We start from the raw sequence: 17303 nt of genomic DNA, 5'->3' as shown, positions 1-17303 counted from the left end.
GCTGCACACATTTTTTGTTTTGATTGATAAACCAACTTCTTCACCTCTGAGAAGCTGCAGCTGGAGGACATTTTTGGGATATTTAGACTTTCCACATTTTTTGTGTGTCATGCAGACCCACAATGTAAAGTGCAGAGCCACTTGACAGATCATTTAAAGTGTGAAGATGTGCCTCTGTGCTTGTTTTCTTTTGCAGTCAGCTTGATAAGACCTGTCATCACAGGGCTCATGTAAGTCATCCTGAGGGATTATAGTCCTGTTCTAACCCCTTTTAACATCCCCCCTGCCACCTCATGCTCTCATATTTTGGGAAAACTCAGGTGATTCAGGAGATGATTACAGATTACACTCCTGACTCACCGTATAGCTTCCTGGAAATACCACCTTCACACACCTAAAGCTGCCAAGAATTTGACATGCCTCTGTGAAATAGTAGGAGTGACATGTACTGAGACAAAAAAAACATGAAATTCAGTTCTAGTTGGATGTTTTTACATGCAAACAATCCTCTCAGTGGAAGTACAGGAGCAACTTCTGAGCCTGGCTTTGACATTTCAGCCTGCTCTCTCTCATAACAGTGCTGGAATTTTTTTAATATAAAGTGACTAGTCTTATTGACTGTTTGTGAACCTGTTTCATATACTATATGGAATATGCGTAAAAAAGCAAAAATGTAGTTTCTATTTTTTTTCATGTGACTCAAGCTTCATGACAGTTACAGACCTGCACTGATTCTCAATTCTTATGTAGCTCCTTGACAAACTAAACAGCATTTCCCAGAGAAACACAGATAAAAACCAAACATAATTTGTGTGACAGTATTTTGTTTTCTACCTATTTCAGGTTACAGACCTGACTCATCACCTGACCTCTTGCGGGGTTCTGATAGGATATGAATCAGTGGCCTACAGTAATGAAATAAAAATATAAATAACACCATGGGTCTCCTTTTCATAGTTTTGTTTATCAGTCTTGAGGGTTATGGTGACATTTTACTCACCAAGTTTAATTGCTGTTTTCTGTGACAATCTAACAGGAGGAGTCAAAGATGGATCGTAAACAGATTTATTGTTGAATCTTCTTTTCTAAACCACTGTCTTGGAAATGAAACCAAAAGTAGGTCCACCGGAGCACTGTTAGTCACCTCCTTTGTATAAACATGCACAACTGCTGCAGGTATGGCAGGTGAAAAGTAAAACAGAAAGCATGCGATGACTTTTTTTTTTCTTTATGTATTGTACATGCACTGCCGGACTCTTTTCTGTTGTGTTGCCAAATTTCCAAAAATTTGAGTCATGAAAATTTTGAAGGAGCATTATCTAAAACTACAATTAACAGTAATGTTACTAAAAATAAGCAAATCCTCCTAAGGTCCTCTTGCACATTGAGTTGCTTCATTTTTAGCAGTTTACACCAAACAAACTGAATAAATAACTCTAGATCAGAAGACCTGCATGTAGCAGAAACTGTGTGTGATGACTGTATCCAATGTGGGCCATGTGATCATCTTGGCTTCCACAGCGGCAGGATGGGCTCGTTGTATTGTCTGAAAGGAAACGAACACACACACATAAACATGAATGCACATGCACGTGTCTGGGTGTTATCAACTCTAGACAATACAAAGGAACAGAAGGACAAAGACAGGAGAGAGTGTTGTCCTAAGGGGCCAGCCAGCACACACATACACACACATACAACAAACACACACTCACAACATGAGTGCATACCTGATGTGATGACACTAGTAGAGCACTATTACTTGTTTCATCTCCTTCACAGATGAAATTTCTTGCCAGTGTACTTTCTGTATATTTGAAAGCCTTGTTAGAAGAACACTCCAGCTACATTTTAAACTCTCACGATGAGCTGATTTATGTTTTAGCCAACAGTAAGTCAAGCAGTAAAACGCCGTTGGTCTTGAGAGGACCTCAAGTTCCTTAAACATGTCACAACGATGCCGAGATGGCATTTTTTTCATCCTCTCTCCTCTTTGCAAATAGCAACATTAGGTCACATCTAAATCTTCTTTAAGTACCAGAGCAGTTGGTGGTGTTGGTGTAAGAGGTGCCTAACAAAAAGACTTGGGGCATGAAATATGAGGCCGTGCAGGGCACATATAAGAGAGGAGATGAGAGGAGGAGGAGGAGAGGGCAGAGGGGAGTTTTGTTCAATGCTGGAGGCTGGAGTTGGGAGGAGGGGGGCAAGAGGCAACTCTACTAAAAAAGAAAGAAAGCAAACTCCTCCCAAACACAGAAGAAGCAAGAGGAGGGGCTGGGTGCTTGCAAATCACTCCCCAGTGAGAGAAAGAGGAGGGCAGGGCTTGTGATTGTGCAGCGCTACTTGTTGTTGCCTGTCTGAAGGAGCGTGAGTGTATAGTCTTCCAGCCGGTCAGCAACTCAGCAAGTTAGTCATTCAAACTATGAAAGGGAATAAGCTTCATAGAAGTATATAAAACTAAAAGATCAGGAAGAGCAAAGATCAGAAGCCGGAGAGATCTTACTGACAGGTAAGAAACACGAGTGTGAATGCGTTTACATACAGTAGTTGTGTGTAGGAATGTGTGCATGTAGATGTTGATAGCAGTCCAGACCGAGCTGAGACAACTATCTTGATGGTCATCTTCTCTACTGGCTGCATTGTTTTATCTGTCTGCTTTTCCTCATTGAAACTTAAAAATAGAAATCCTACTTTCTCTCTTTCTGTGGCGGCTTGTTATTTCACTACACTGCCATGCCTCCTCTTTATCTTTCAGCTGTCTGTTTCTCCATCCTTCCAGTTTGATTATTTACAGCTTGCAATGATTTAGATTTTCTCTGGGACTTTTTAAGCAATAGGTTGCCATCCCAAGGCGCTGGGTGTAACTGGTTGTTGGGATTGGTGGTGATGGCTGTGGCAACTCCAGCAGGAAATAATTACATGAAATATGACAGATAAGACCAAAGGCATTTCTTTTATCAACGTTTTTCTTCTTTACATGTCTTTTGAGTATGTTGACTCATTAGATATTTGTGTATTTTTGGCTTATGTTTGTTTTTGCTGTATAGATGGGATACACGATTTCACAACCTTACTGGATGCTCATAAAAGACAGTATTGCTTAAACATTTCCATCATCTAGTATAAGTTGCTGCAAAACAATGATACGGTAAAAAATGTATTACGTTTAATGTGACATGACTTCACAAGTTTTTAAAGTACATCCAACAGGGCTTCACTTTCTTGCTCAGGATCACTTTGACAGGTTGACTGACTACTGGTCAGATTGAAACTCTGACCTTCCAGTTATGAGAACACATCTTTAAACAGCATGCCACCCATGAGACGATGACAGAGATAGACATATGTGTACATCTGTGTGTTTCTATGTGTCTGTGCGGCGTTGATGGAGAAAAACACACGTATGCAGCAGGTTGTTTCAGACATTAGTCAGCGTCACGTCTGAATATCGTAGTGGAGTTGAACTGACCCAAAGAAATTCAGCCCCTAATTAATGCTGCGGTGTGTCTGTGTCAGATTCACAGAGCTCAGCTTTAACTCTGTGATGGTCGTGTACTTCCAGTGGCAGTATTGTATGTGTGGTGTTGTGTTACTTGGGTCCCTACTGGTATTAGGTGGTTGGTATTCCAGCTACCCGTCAGCACTATGTGACCCGCTGATCTTTACAAAGACTGACTGCAGAGCTGGAAAGTAAAAAAGTACATGTTCTTGACTTACAGTATACACAGATAAGATGCACTGGTACTCAACTTGATCTACACCACTTTGTGGCTATTTAAACTTTGAGAAACTTACATTTCTGAAGAAAATGATGTACCTTTCTCTCTACTACTTTTCGATGATACCATATAGCTAACAGTGGGTAAAATGAACTTTTTAATATAAACACCACTGTGTGTTTTAATTAAAAGAAAACTTCAACTTTTCAAGGAATAATCTGTACACTAAATATGAAGCTCCAGCCAAGTTAAACGGTGTCATGACCAAGCCAAGACAGCTGTTTTTCTCTGTGTCCAGTCCTTATGCAGTGCTAAGCTAATTGTCCTCTAGATCTTCATACTTATCTCACAAACATGAGATAGGTGTCAGTCTTCTTATCAGTCAAAATCTTAGCATGAAAGCAAATAAGTGTATTTCTAAAAATGTCAGTTTTTCAATATTATTTTGTGTTTATTGTCATCTGAATAATAAAATGTTGTCATACATTCAGACTGACACACCTAAGCTTGCGTGGAACAAACATGCTTTCTCATAAGTAGCATAAATGCGAGTGTAAAATGACATGTAGCACAAAATTGATGATCTCACATACCACAGTAGTTTGTAATTTGTCACATTAGCGAAAACAAATGATCAACTTTTTAATTAGATAGTTTACACACAGATGTCACACGAGATGACATCACATGTGCAGCTCTGAATGTTCTGCCATCTTTGTTAGTTAAAGCATCATTTCAAGTGCTTGAAATATTTTCTTTGTCTGGCAGGACTTTTCCTCAGAATGTAGTAAGCCTATGTTGCAGTATTGTTTCTTTTACTGAAGTAAAAGGTCTAAATCCTTCTTCCGTCCCTGACTCCACCGACTGACTGGCTCACAATGTGGTGGTCAGTGACTGTACAGAATCAACGCATTTTACTGCACCTCAGTGTAGACATACTAAATGAGCCCACATGCTGAGGAGAAGTTAGGTGTGAATACGTGAAAAAGTGAGATGCACACACACACAAAAAGATTCATATGAAATAGCAGCTACTGCCGTGGGATTTAATGACAGCCTCATTAATATGTTACACACATCCTTCACACACACACGTACACACTGGTTGGCCCACACACTGAAGAGCGCAGTAGGACACCTCTCTCTCGCTCTCTAACAAAGGCTGCCTCTACACAGTGGTCATGTGACAGTTGTTCCCATTGTTCACTTCTGGCCAGGGGTGGTTTTGCTAATGCACTGCTGTGTGTGTGTGTTTTTGTGTATTTGTGTGCTTGTATGCATGCCATAGCAGGAAGACACTTTAAGCCAGCGAGAGGAAACCCCTCATTCCCAAGCAAGTTGATGTTTGAGTTCGTCTTTCCTATTGTGTGTATGTTTGTGTGTAATGAGAGACCAGTGAGCAGCATGTGAGAGTTACTGTTTTAACTCAATTTCACGTATAAGTCATATTACTGTGTAAAATGTGTTTTTAATCGAGTTGCTCTTTTTGTATTTTGGAAACAGTGCTTATATGATTCTCTCTGTCAGACCTGAATTCCCAAACACACAGAGAGGGCCCCAGTCCTTGTGAATTAAATGGGACCCGTTGAACCTTTCTAAGGACTCCTGGTGGTCCGCAAAAAGCCCAGTTTTTAAAACCACCACTTCAGTGGATTAACAAAAAGCCTTCTGCCTCCTGACTGATGTGTACGGTTGGCTAGAGAAACAGGGAAAGAGCCTACCATCAAAACACTGGACTAAATTCAATTTAATTTAATAGGAAAGCTGTGTCCTCCTGTGAGACCAAGAGAAAGCTCAAGAGACACTCTGCGAAAAGGAGGAAGGGATAAGATGGGAATATTTGTTTTATTGCTAGTAATCCCTTATAATGAGCTGTCTGTCGTCTAAATGTTTATACTGCCATTTCCTCTTCCTGTTAATCTACACTTGTTTCCCACCCAAGGCCTCATGTGTGTTTTTTGTGTGTTGTTGTTCCCAACCCAAGGCCTTCACTGGTTTTGGTGACAAAGCGAACCTCACTTCAGAATGTTTTGTCTGTGATACTATGGTCAAGGAGAAAACGTCTGATTGGTTGGTAGGTGAAGCTACGGGTTTTCTCACTGTAAATTTCCATTCCAATGTTTTCTTTGAAGCCTCACTCTAGATCTCAGAATTGCTGTATGGTTCTTCAATCACAAGTTCAAGGAATTATTCTTTGATAAGTTTTGTCAGAAAAGCTGTCTAACAATTGAGTACAACATAAAAATCTTTGTATTTCTTTGGTCAATACGGCAGATATTAGGTTAGCTGATACCACATCTTCTATGTCAGTAAAAAACAAGTGTGACATTAGTTGGTCATCACTCATGGGTGTCAAGGATCCTCAATGATCCATTGGATAAAAGCACACAAGTCTTCTGGATGATTTAAAGCTGCTGTATTATTATTATCAGCACTAATCATTTCAACTTTGATTCTGAGAAATCAAGGTTTAACATCATTTAAGGGAGAAAAAGACACTCAGTGGTGTGACTCAAACCTAAAGTGAATTCAAAAATACTTTGTTAATCTACAGTACCAAATGTTGTGTCCAAATCTTTGAACATTAAATCAGAAAGTAAAAGTGAACTTACAGTTGCTCATCTTTCACATTGAACAGATCAACCTTGAGAGTTTCATGGACATTCAAGACTTAGTTATGCTCCAGCTGTGAATCTTCAAACAATAGGGCACTTTCCACTGCAGAACTTTGGGCAGGTGCAACGTGGCAATAACATTTACAGAAATGGCCCCGTGGTCTGCACTTTTGGCCTTTTTGTTTCCATGGCGGTAGTTTCCAATACCTTCAACCGCGATGTTACTAGAGTGTGTCAAAACAAAGACCAGTAGTAGCAGGTGGACATAACTCCAGTTCTATGAATATCTAGGAAATAGAGCAATGATAGTTTTGTACTGTTAACCTGTGGTGAATTTTACATTGTTAATGGCGATGTTAGAAAGGGGAAGATTGCTACTTTTGAGGACATTTAAAGGAAAAATGATGCTCTTTGTCCTCTCCAAATTTAACCAGTCAGTGTGGTCCTCGCCGAGTTTACCCAAACAATGTCATAGCAGTTTTCAGGGCTCCTCAGAAGTACCTATCTTTGGGTAGGTACATTTTTCTATCATAAAATCTGCTCTACAAGGATGATTGTTGAAGTTGTAATGCACGCAAAGCTTCAGGCTGCTAAAAAATGGCCCTCAGTTTCCTGCAGTGCTAATGGCTCATTGTGTATGCAGAAAGTGAAACATGACTTTTGCTTTCATGTGTACTAAATAACAAACTTGGAGGTCTGTATCAGTACATCTTAAACATAGTTAAAGTCAACAGTTCAACTGTAATTACAGCTATTACAGCTGGCAGGTTATGTTAAACGGGTTGTAAACATATCAACACTACTCATGCTATACACTAGGTTACTGGGTAATACACTGAGGAAAACTAATCTAAAGACGTGTTAAACAAACTACAAACAAACATTAAAAAGTGACACCAACATTTAATAATAACTTCCCTTTTCATTCTTTGGTAAATAGCGATGGCATGTGTGATATTGTCCTAATATAGAAAATAGTAGACTTAGTGTAGGAAATACCAGTCCTCATTTGTGTGTGTGATGCCGGGCGATGTGACTGTGGCTGAACAGCTGTAGGGAGGGGAGGATGAGGCAAGATAGGGAGAAGGAGGGGGAAAAAAGAAAGGTCTATTATTATGAGAGGTGGAGGGACAAAAGAAAGAAAGAAGGAGACAAAGTGAGGAGGCAAAAGAAGAGCTGACATCATGATGGACAGAGAGAGAAGGAGGGGAAGTCTGTGTGGAGGGGGGCACAAGACTGAAAGAGCACGGCAAAGATGGATGGGTGGGGAGAGGAGTGACTGAAATGAGGCAGAAAAGTGGAATAAATGGCATGGAAGGAGTACGTGGGGAGGACGTAAGAGACAGGAGAGTGAGTGACAAGTTTTACACTTTCACTCTTCTCAGATCTTGGCATGAATAATTTATTTATAAGATTAATAGATCAAGTATTCATGTGCCTAAGTGCTGTGTGCGTTTGCGTTTTCAGTCAGTGAGAGTCAGTCCTTTCTCCTCTGCAGGGGAGGGTGTGTGTCTGGCAGATGGTCAGGGCCACACACACATACACAAACACACACTCACATAGGCACACACTCTCAGCTGACCATCCCTGAGGGTCTTATAATAGGTGCTCCTCCCGTAGTTGTTCTGCCCCTCAGAGGAATCCGCACTCTGACCCAGCATGCCTTAGCAATTCTTTTACAGTGTGTTTGTGTGTGTATATAAACTTTACTCATCACACTGAAGAGTCTTGACCTGGCCAGCTGTTCCTTTCTCTTAAACTGGATTTGCATTTTTATTGACATTCATCATTGCAAGCTGGTGTCTCACTGTCCTCCTGCTCGAGTCAAGTAAGAGCGTTTTGTTCTGTTTTAGATCCAGTTTAAGTTTGGCAAAAGTACCCAGCTTCGCTGCACGTCAAGATTATGACTCAAATCAAATCTTTTAAGTGTCTTTTCTCATTTGTAGCATTTCAGATTGCAGCTGCCTCAGTTTAACCTGGTGTTGAACATTGTTTTTGCCAGTTAAAATGACAAACGTCAGCTGTAGCTCATAAATGCTGTGAAAATAACTTTCTGAAAGCCCAGAATTAAACTTTGCTCTTTATCAGTTAATGTGATATTTAATAAAATGCTGTCAACCCCCAACCCTTACCCCCTTTGCACAGGCTATAAACATGCATCTTGCAACACATCTGTGTCCTGAATGTCTTGCAGTACCATTTTGTGTTATCCATTTCAGTTATTCAAACTACATGGTGAAATCAATGAAGACATTTGGGTAAAAACATATCTTGTAAAGTCCTAACCTTAATGTTGATTTTTTTTGGTAAATTTGTAACTTGCCCCTAATTTCTCTCTTAGAAAGCACTTTAGATCAAAATCCATTATTTTAAATGTGCTATTTATTTTACATTGACTTGACTTGATGTAGTGTCTCCACAGCCAAACACTAATCTAATAAAAAGTTTAATACATACACGCCCACTTTACATTGGTTTATTTATTTAGATCCTCATTGCATGTAGCAGGATGTAGCAACATATACAGTATTTCACTGTCAACATAACCCCAACATATTAGAAAATGTGCTTGTTTTCTTTATTATTGGTAGTTAGATGATCAGTTACATCTCTGTGTGTTTAGCTAGTTTCGTGACATTTAGCTTTGTTTAGCACAACAGTGGAAGCGGAAGAAATCAATTAGCCTGGTTCTGTCAACGGTGATGTCTAATAAATGCAAAGTGCTCCTGTTTCACATTGAATAATTTGTACTACAGAAGTAGAAGCACATAAAAGACATTGTGGATTAATAAGAAGTAGACTTTTGCACCTTAGCTATCTGTAGATGGCTACTTCTCAGAAGTTTTGTTCTTATTATAGAGTTCCCAATTTTGCATAATCACCAAAATCTGAACAAAATCCATTTTCTCCTTGCAGTTGTTGGTAGCTACCTTGCTGACAAGCACACTTAGTTTATACATCAATCAGGCGTAACATTATGACCACCTGCCTAATATTGTGTTGGTCTCTTTTATGCTGCTAAAACTCCTCTGACCCAGTGAGGCATGGACACAGGACCTCTGGGGATGGTGGCAGTGAATTCCGTGGCTCCAGTAGGTTGCAGGGTGTTACCTTCTCACATCAGGCTTATCCTGGCACACCCCATTAATGCTCAGTAAGATTTGGATCTGGGGAGTGTGGAACCCTAGTGAACACCTTAGCTCCCCGGGCCACTCCTGAGCAGTTTTAGTGGTGTGTCAGGGTGCATTGTCCTGCTGAGGGTGGCAACTGGCATCAAGGACTGTTGTTTCCATGGGGGGTTGGGGGTTGCTTGGCGTGCAGTGTTTAGGTGGGTGGTACATGTCAAACATCCACATGAATGTCAGGATTCAAGGTTTCCCAGCGGAACGTTGCATTATAACAAGATGATCCATGTTATTCACTTCACCTCTCAGTGGTCATAATGTTGTGGCTGGCTGGTGTATAAACATGGCAGTTTTTCTGTTATAAAGTATATTTTTGCTTTGGTAGTTGCTAGCTGTTTATCCTGCTCTCAGTCCTTGTCTTAGGTAACAGTGCCCTGGACCAATCAATCGAGTGTTCACACACAGAGGAAAATATTGTCCACCTTCTTATCTAGCTCCTGGCAAGATAGCAGAGTGAAATTCCTGAAATATTAGTAGTATTACATATTTTGTATCGTTCATTGTAACTTGTCTTTTGTTATTGTCATGCACATGTGTAAAAGCTGCGTGACTGCATTGTAACAGTTGCAGTTTAGTCAGTTCACTTTAGTTTAGTCAACAGTTCATTCACTCCTCACTGTCAGCTTTTAAGAAAGCTTTAACAGCACTAATAAAACCGAAATAATCTCTTTGGGAAATTCTTGATTTATGTTACAGCTTTCACCTCTAACCAAACAGAACTTGGAGAGACTGTTTTGGAATTAGTAGTTTTCTGAAGTCAGTAGTCGTCTGTCTTCAAATTCAATTTAATTCTCAGCAGCCGTGTTGATCCCCTTGGGTCAAAATAGTGCCTTTCCATCTGGACCGACTGCTTCCGGCGAGACTGCTTCAGTGCCAAACCCCACAATTTACTCTGCAGCCAACTTTCTCTGATCACAATCAGGTTGTTCAAATGCAGACACAATTACAAGGACCAGCGTTGTTGTTCACGTCAGATTCTGCATGAGATATGAAGGGTCTGTTGAATCCAATCTGCCAACATTTCTGTTATCTCATGATATTTTAGTCTGTACAGTATGACTAACTGCAGGATGGTGAGTGATTCAGAGCAGATGATAGCGTGCTGACCAGTCATCATCACACAGCAGGGGAATTTGTCAAGAACTTGCCCAGTGTTTTTTTTTTTTTTTTAATCCCTCCCAACCTATCTGTCTTGTTCATCACTGTGTGTTTATATCTGTGTGTCTGTGTGTCATCAGACAGAATCCATCTCATGACTAAAAATAGTGTGTGAAGTGCTGCTTTTTCTTTAAAAATTTGTCTGTCTGGAGTAGAATCTGGTTCTAAGGACGCTGCTGGAATATAAAGTATTTTAAGAATTTCCTCATGGTGTGATACTTAGAGATTGTTGCTAAAAATATCACCTGACACTGAGGCAGAGGGTCAGACCTCTATTTTCTTCTCACATCAACTAACAAAAGGCCGAGGTTTGCACTGTGTCTGGTAAAAATCTGGTCTTTTGATCTGAGCGTAGTTTAAAAACTGGCTGAGGTTAAATTCTCTAAAACAGACTACTAGACTGTCATGTTTGGTAAGTCACATTCAGGCTCTATTTTGAATTTGTTTCTTGGTGTCTTTATTTGAGTCAGTATTGAGAGTGGAATGTTTTTGTGACAGTATTGTTCTCTCTAGGAGTCAAGCTAAAAATATATGTAATTGTTGCTGGTTACACATTTTCCTTAACTGTCTAAAATTAGTATTGTTAGAAATATCTGTGGTGTAGTTTTCAAACTTCTCACTGCAGTGTTACCTCACATCAGATATTTAAGTTGTAACTTATATAGCCCCAGAGCAGTTTCTTCACTAAGAGATCTCAATCTGTATGTGTGGATTTTATTAGTTGAAACGACAAATATACCGCATACCTCTAGAGTTTTTTGATGTGTGTTTGTATACATGTCAAGAAGATTAGTCAGTCATTCGGACGAGACATATTTAGAGGTCAGATTACCTTGCTGTAACTACTTGTATAATATTATGTGATGACAAGTTTTATTTCCCTCCAGGCAATGCATTTGTGTGAAGGTATTAAGGAAAGGCAACTGCTGTCCTTGTTCGCGTTATGTGTGTATCATATATCATAGTATGTCATCTCAGAAGGCACTGTATGTCAGTATGTATTTAGTTTCAGATCGTATGTCTTTACAGCAGTGTGCTGCAGAATTTTACACCTGGCTTCTGCCTTGTGTTACCATGGTTACGTAACACTGTGTCTCAGAATACTGTAAGCATGTTGGTTATAACATGAAGAAACTTTGACCCTGCAAGGTGTATTTGCCTCTCTTTTCTTTAATTATAAACCACTGTTCATCCATTAATTAATCTGAGGCAAGATCAACCTCAAATACAAAGTATTGCAGTGCTGGTGAAAGATATGATTCAAGTCATCTCTGTTTGACTATTGTCTGTGTGTGTTTCATTTCAGAGCTTAGGATGATGGCAGAGGGGCGTTTTGCCAGTCTTCCCAGGTCCCTCCATACGCACCACACCCTAGCTGGAGGCCCGGCCCACCCTGGAGTACCCAGCAGCTCCATTTGTGCCCCCAGCAGCAGCACCTGCTCCTCCAGGAGGCTCCAGGCCTCCATCACCTCCTCCATGGACCTCCTCAGCTCTAGACCTGGGTGAGTTGAACAACCAACAGTGGCTCAGAGCATCATAACAAGTGGTCTTCAGTTGTTCATGGCAGAATCATCTGAGTGTATTTTAAATACTAGTTGAATATTGAAAGTACTTGCCGTGTTTATTCAGACACAGATACACGCAATACATTTTGGTGAGCAACACTAAATGTGAACCCATAACTTTTATTAGTTTGCAAGAAAACTTTAAAAGACCTTTTTAATATGATTCATTTTCAAATGGCAAATGTTGTTGAAACCCCTCGACCTTGATAAAAGATAATCTTCTCATGGTGTTTAGTTTTCTGCTCTTGTTCATCTTTTTGTGTCGTTCTCTCCTGCAGTCTGCCTCCAGGGCAGGGCAGCAGTCTATCAGAGATGCCCTCTGCTGCCTACCAGCCAATCTCCATTCATGGAACTCTGCCTCGACGCAAGAGAGGAGGTGTCAACCTCACCCATGGAAACTATACTTGGGACCTGAAAACCAAGCACACTCAGCAATTAGTTTGCGGGAACACATTACTAACTCCTGGACACATCCATCCACCCATGACCTCCTCATTGGTCCAAAATGTCATTGATGACTTCCACGGTTACAGGTAAACACATGTACTGACACGGATAGTTGAGGATAATGTTTCTATAAGTTGATCATTTTCATTTTAGTCTGTGATTTGTTGTTGCACACGCAAGGGAAAATGATTTCTATCACAAATACTAATGTATGATCAGTTTGCTTATCAGCTTAATGTTTTTCCTGATATGGAGAGACAAAACCAGACACAATTCCAGTAATTCTTGGCAAGCCCACCAAAAATGTGCCTGAGAGATACAAAGACCCACTGCCATATAGGCTTAAAGGGGAGTTCTGAAAACTTTGTAACTTGTTTATTTACAGGAAACACCAACTTTGGTCAGTTTGGGGTCATAGTTAATATGTACAACATTTGCAATCGAAAGTCAAACTGGACAGCTCAAAAATGGGAAGATGTGTGTAACGTCTGAATAGGCTTTACAAACTTCTCCTGCAGCATAACTACAACTCACCTTTTACTGTTTCACTATTGATTCTTATGCCCATTATGACAAGTTGGTTTGAAAAGTTGCAATGGCTTTTCTTTTTTTCTTTTTTTTTTTTTTTTTTACTTCTGGCACTTCTTTGCTGTTGACTATAGGGCACAATTGAAATCCATTTGAACTCCCCTTAATCCAAGCTGCCATTATCTATGAAAGAGAAAACTACACATCTAGAAGAGCCATCTAATATTTAATGCTATCATCAAGACTCGTCATGGTATGAAGGAACAATGTTTCATATTCAAACTGCTCTTCTTCATCGGGGAAAGAGAAAGACATTTTGGAGCTGGATGGAGAAAGGGGTGGTTGTAAAGAAAAACCTGCGGGGTCGTCGCAGTAAGCTCAACTTCAGAGGGAACACACACACACACACACACACACACACACACACACACACACACACACACACACACACACACACACACACACACACACACACACACCTCATCCCTCATCATGTCCTCCCATCTTTCTATCTCCAGTGTAGAGTTACAACAGACTGTATCTGATGTAGCCAGCTTTGTGTGCACCTATGTGTGCGTCTGTGGCTGTGTGTGTGTAGCCCCCAGCAGTTAGGTTCCCTTTGTAGGTCAGGGTGTGGCAGGGCAGATCAGAGTTTACTGTGAATTCTTTGTCTCTCCTCTTTATCTTTCTGCCTCCCTGCTGGATACATTTCATATACTGCTGACATACAGCAGGACAATTTGTCCAGGTTGGATTCATCCTGTGCAGGTGGCTAAATAATGAACAGCGTCACACTTGCACTCTAATTTTAGTCCATTTTTCCTGAAGTTAGTACAATTTTATAAGCATCAATTCCTTCTATTCTCATTTCTGTGTGTGGTAATTAAAAAGAGGAGTTAGATGTGTTTTTAACCTTTAGTTTCAATTTAATTTATACATGAATAATTGTAGTGAAATAAAAAGAGAAATAGAGATATTTTTAGTTTAGCAGGTTGGTGGTGTTTATTACCAGCAGTTAAGATCGCTTCAAGCTGTCGGAAGTTTAAAGTACACCACTTCTTTATACTTTAATAAATCAACTAATGGTCTCAAAAATATAAACGATATATATACTTTGTAAGGAATTACAAAGGTTTTTTGTCCCATAGTGTTGTTTCCATGAACTTTCTTTAAGTTCTCAAGTTATTTCTTCATTCACATTAAAATACCTGGAGTAAAATCTGAACAGTTCCATTTTAGTTTCTCTCAAGAAATATTAGGCCATTGACTTAGATGATAAGATTTTTTTTAATATAAAAATAACTGAATAGATTGTCTGTGATACTAAACCACTCAGCAGTTAAAACTCCTTTCAGTTCACAGCTGAGTTTTCTATATAAAGATAAGGGAGTGTATCTTTGAGGTATGTAACCACTGGCCAGTCGGTCTTGACTTTCCAGTGCCATGCTGTCAGCCGACCTATGACCCCTGAACTTATGTTGCACTAGCTCCCGATTGGTCAGTTTGTCTTTATGGTGACCTCTGTGGGCAGCTTGAGGACCACCAAGAGAGGAGGGGGAGGAGAAAGAAAGACAGCAGAAGGAAAGAGTGGAAAGGAGAGGGCAAAAGGAGCATAAGAAGCATTAGAGAGATAGTACCAGTCTGCTGACAAATGCAATGAAAAGACTGACAACACATTAACATATGGGATGACTTTTATTCCTTGAATCCCTTTAATGCTTCTGACAAACTGAGGGAGAAAAACATCAGGTTCCGATAGAGGGACACCTCTGTGCTGCAAATCAAAGTGAGGATTTATGACTGGGATTTATATCCAGATACTTAAGGAACAGAATGATTTTTTAATCCAAGCAAACTGTAATCACGTATTTCTATTGAGGCTGTACGAAAATATTTCACAAATGACATGGCAATAAGCACTGTGAAAATGTTTGCATTGCGTTGCAACCAGTAGCGGAAAATGTCAGTTATCTGTGGCAGTTTGGTCCTCACACTACCAAGCATGTCACTTGATGTGTCTCCACATTCCTACTACTCATTAATTCTAACAGGATGGTAATTTGTAACTCATTCACGCTTAAAAAGCGACAATCACTTAACTTAAAGAAGACTCAGTATATACTAATTTCAATTTATTTTTTATTTATTGGACAAGGAATTGCACAAAATGAAAGGTGGAGCAACTGTGCTGTTTTTCAAACTGAAATACCAGATACCAATGCATGTTACAAGTGGGTAGTGACACAAAATGATTCCAGCTCTTAAAATACTCACAATCACTCACAATTAATCATTGCAAGCAAGTAGCAAAATGTTTTTCCAAATATGTAATAGTTCTTTGTGTGTTAAGCTGTTCCTTGAGCTGTTTCAGCACCATTCACAATTAGTTTTATTCATTTATAAATATATATTTATTTAGCAGCTTTGATTACCCCCTGCATTTCATTATGATATTGCATTGTGGGACAATTGTGTCCATCAACAGCACACTTAAAGGTCAAGCGTATATATTGTAATATGCAGTATAATTGCATGTCATAGTGCATATTATGCAATGTAATATGCAGTATAATGACAACAGAGAACAGCCATTGGGAAAAAATTGGGGATTAAAGTTGACATTTAAAAACAAAAACTTTGTATTCAACATTACAAAAATGACTTTCTGCAAAAAAAAAAATAAATGTAAAAATGCATCTTAAAATAGCATGTTCTATTTCAGTGACAGAAGTATTGCACAAATACTGATGAAACTGTCAGAAATGAGTACTGTTTAAGGAGGTTGTCCCTCATATTGTGATTTCTTTGGCAACCCAGATTCTTCCTAGTTTGCACCACAGAAAACCTACCCAGGAATTAGCCTGATTCTTAAACCCTGTGAGGATTTACAACCTGATCTTCATTCCAGATCTGGACCACATACTGCAATACCTAACCTTTGCTCTAAACCTTCAGTGATTAAAGCCTATGGATTGACTTACTGTGTAGTATGCAAGAACACAACAAAATACAGAAAGGCACATTCAATCATATTCAATTTTAAAATTTCTTCTTGGTTTTTAGTTTGAAGCTGAACATCTGGTGTGAGATGGAGGTCATGGGACGAGTTGACCCATGACCTACACCTCCCACCTTGAGACTCTAGAAGAAAATTGCTTGTGAGTCGTGGAGATGGAGCTTTACAGCATCTTGGAAAGCAATATAACAACAAGAAAGCTTTACATTTTTTACTTCAAAAGCAGTAGCTTTCCAAAGCTGCACTTATTAATTAATGTCGTCTTTTGTCTCATTTCTTGTTGGTGAGTAACTAGTAGAGTGAAGGCACATTTATTTTCTTTTATTTCTAGCACGTTTACTGTACTGTAATGTACTATGTTGGGTACAAAGCAGAGAAATGGTAAGGAAACCCAGCAAATTCAGACTTTACAGGTTCTTGATCTTTATAATGGAAACATACTGACCTCTATAGGCTGCCTGTCTACTCTGCATCCTGCCATGAACTCTTTCCATTGCTCAGACTGCCAGTCTTTCTCTCTCCCACACACACAAATATGGTGTAGTCCCTAACTAAAGCCAATTGTGGTCATGCTGAGTATTGTGTGGTGAAGTGCAAAGAACAACAGTAGCCAGAAAAAGATTGTGGCGAGTGCTGCCTGCCTTTGCCTTCCCTACTCTTGTTATTTTTTTTCCTCTCTCACTGTCTTCTACTTTTTCTGTCTTTCTTTCTCTGCCCTTTCCTGTGTTACAGATCAGTTTTGCGGTTGAGGAAGCAGAAAAATCCAGTGTCTGATGCTGTTTCAGCATCATGGTTAGAAAAAGACAAATTTAGCAATGGTCAGCTTGTGTAGTCTGAAATGCCTGAGCCTGACCATCTGACATCTACCACACTTTGATTAAATTCTTTTAGTGCTGGTGTTAGACTTTGTAAATGTTGTCAAGGAAGAATAAAGACATAAAACATCCATCAAGATGTATTGTGGAGAAAACCACCAAACTGGGTTTAAGACAACGAATCTCTATCAGCTATGTGACTGCTGCTGTTTTTGTGAGCCTGACCTTTGACTTTCTGAATCTGAAGGAAAAGTG

General features: G+C 39.6%; 1 protein-coding gene across 2 annotated transcripts in view; it reads left to right on the top strand.

Annotated features, from left to right (window-relative positions):
- The window catches only part of bcar3 (BCAR3 adaptor protein, NSP family member), a 76439-nt gene that overhangs the window by 21694 nt on the left and 37442 nt on the right, over positions 1–17303 (top strand). Inside the window, exons 1-3 of one of the 2 annotated variants that reach the window (XM_055004555.1) lie at positions 2334–2509; positions 11984–12179; positions 12521–12775. In XM_055004555.1, the coding sequence (XP_054860530.1) occupies positions 11992–12179; positions 12521–12775 (443 nt within the window). In that variant the 5' untranslated portion in view covers positions 2334–2509; positions 11984–11991. Of the gene's footprint in view, positions 1–2333; positions 2510–11983; positions 12180–12520; positions 12776–17303 lie in introns of those variants that run through there. The other variant, XM_055004553.1, reaches the window with a different exon arrangement.

Source organism: Amphiprion ocellaris, chromosome 2 (genome assembly GCF_022539595.1).
Source record: "Amphiprion ocellaris isolate individual 3 ecotype Okinawa chromosome 2, ASM2253959v1, whole genome shotgun sequence".
Taxonomy (NCBI): Eukaryota; Metazoa; Chordata; class Actinopteri; family Pomacentridae; genus Amphiprion; species Amphiprion ocellaris.
The sequence above is the reverse complement of the archived record's forward strand: the minus strand, read 5'-3'. Positions and strand labels throughout refer to the sequence as shown.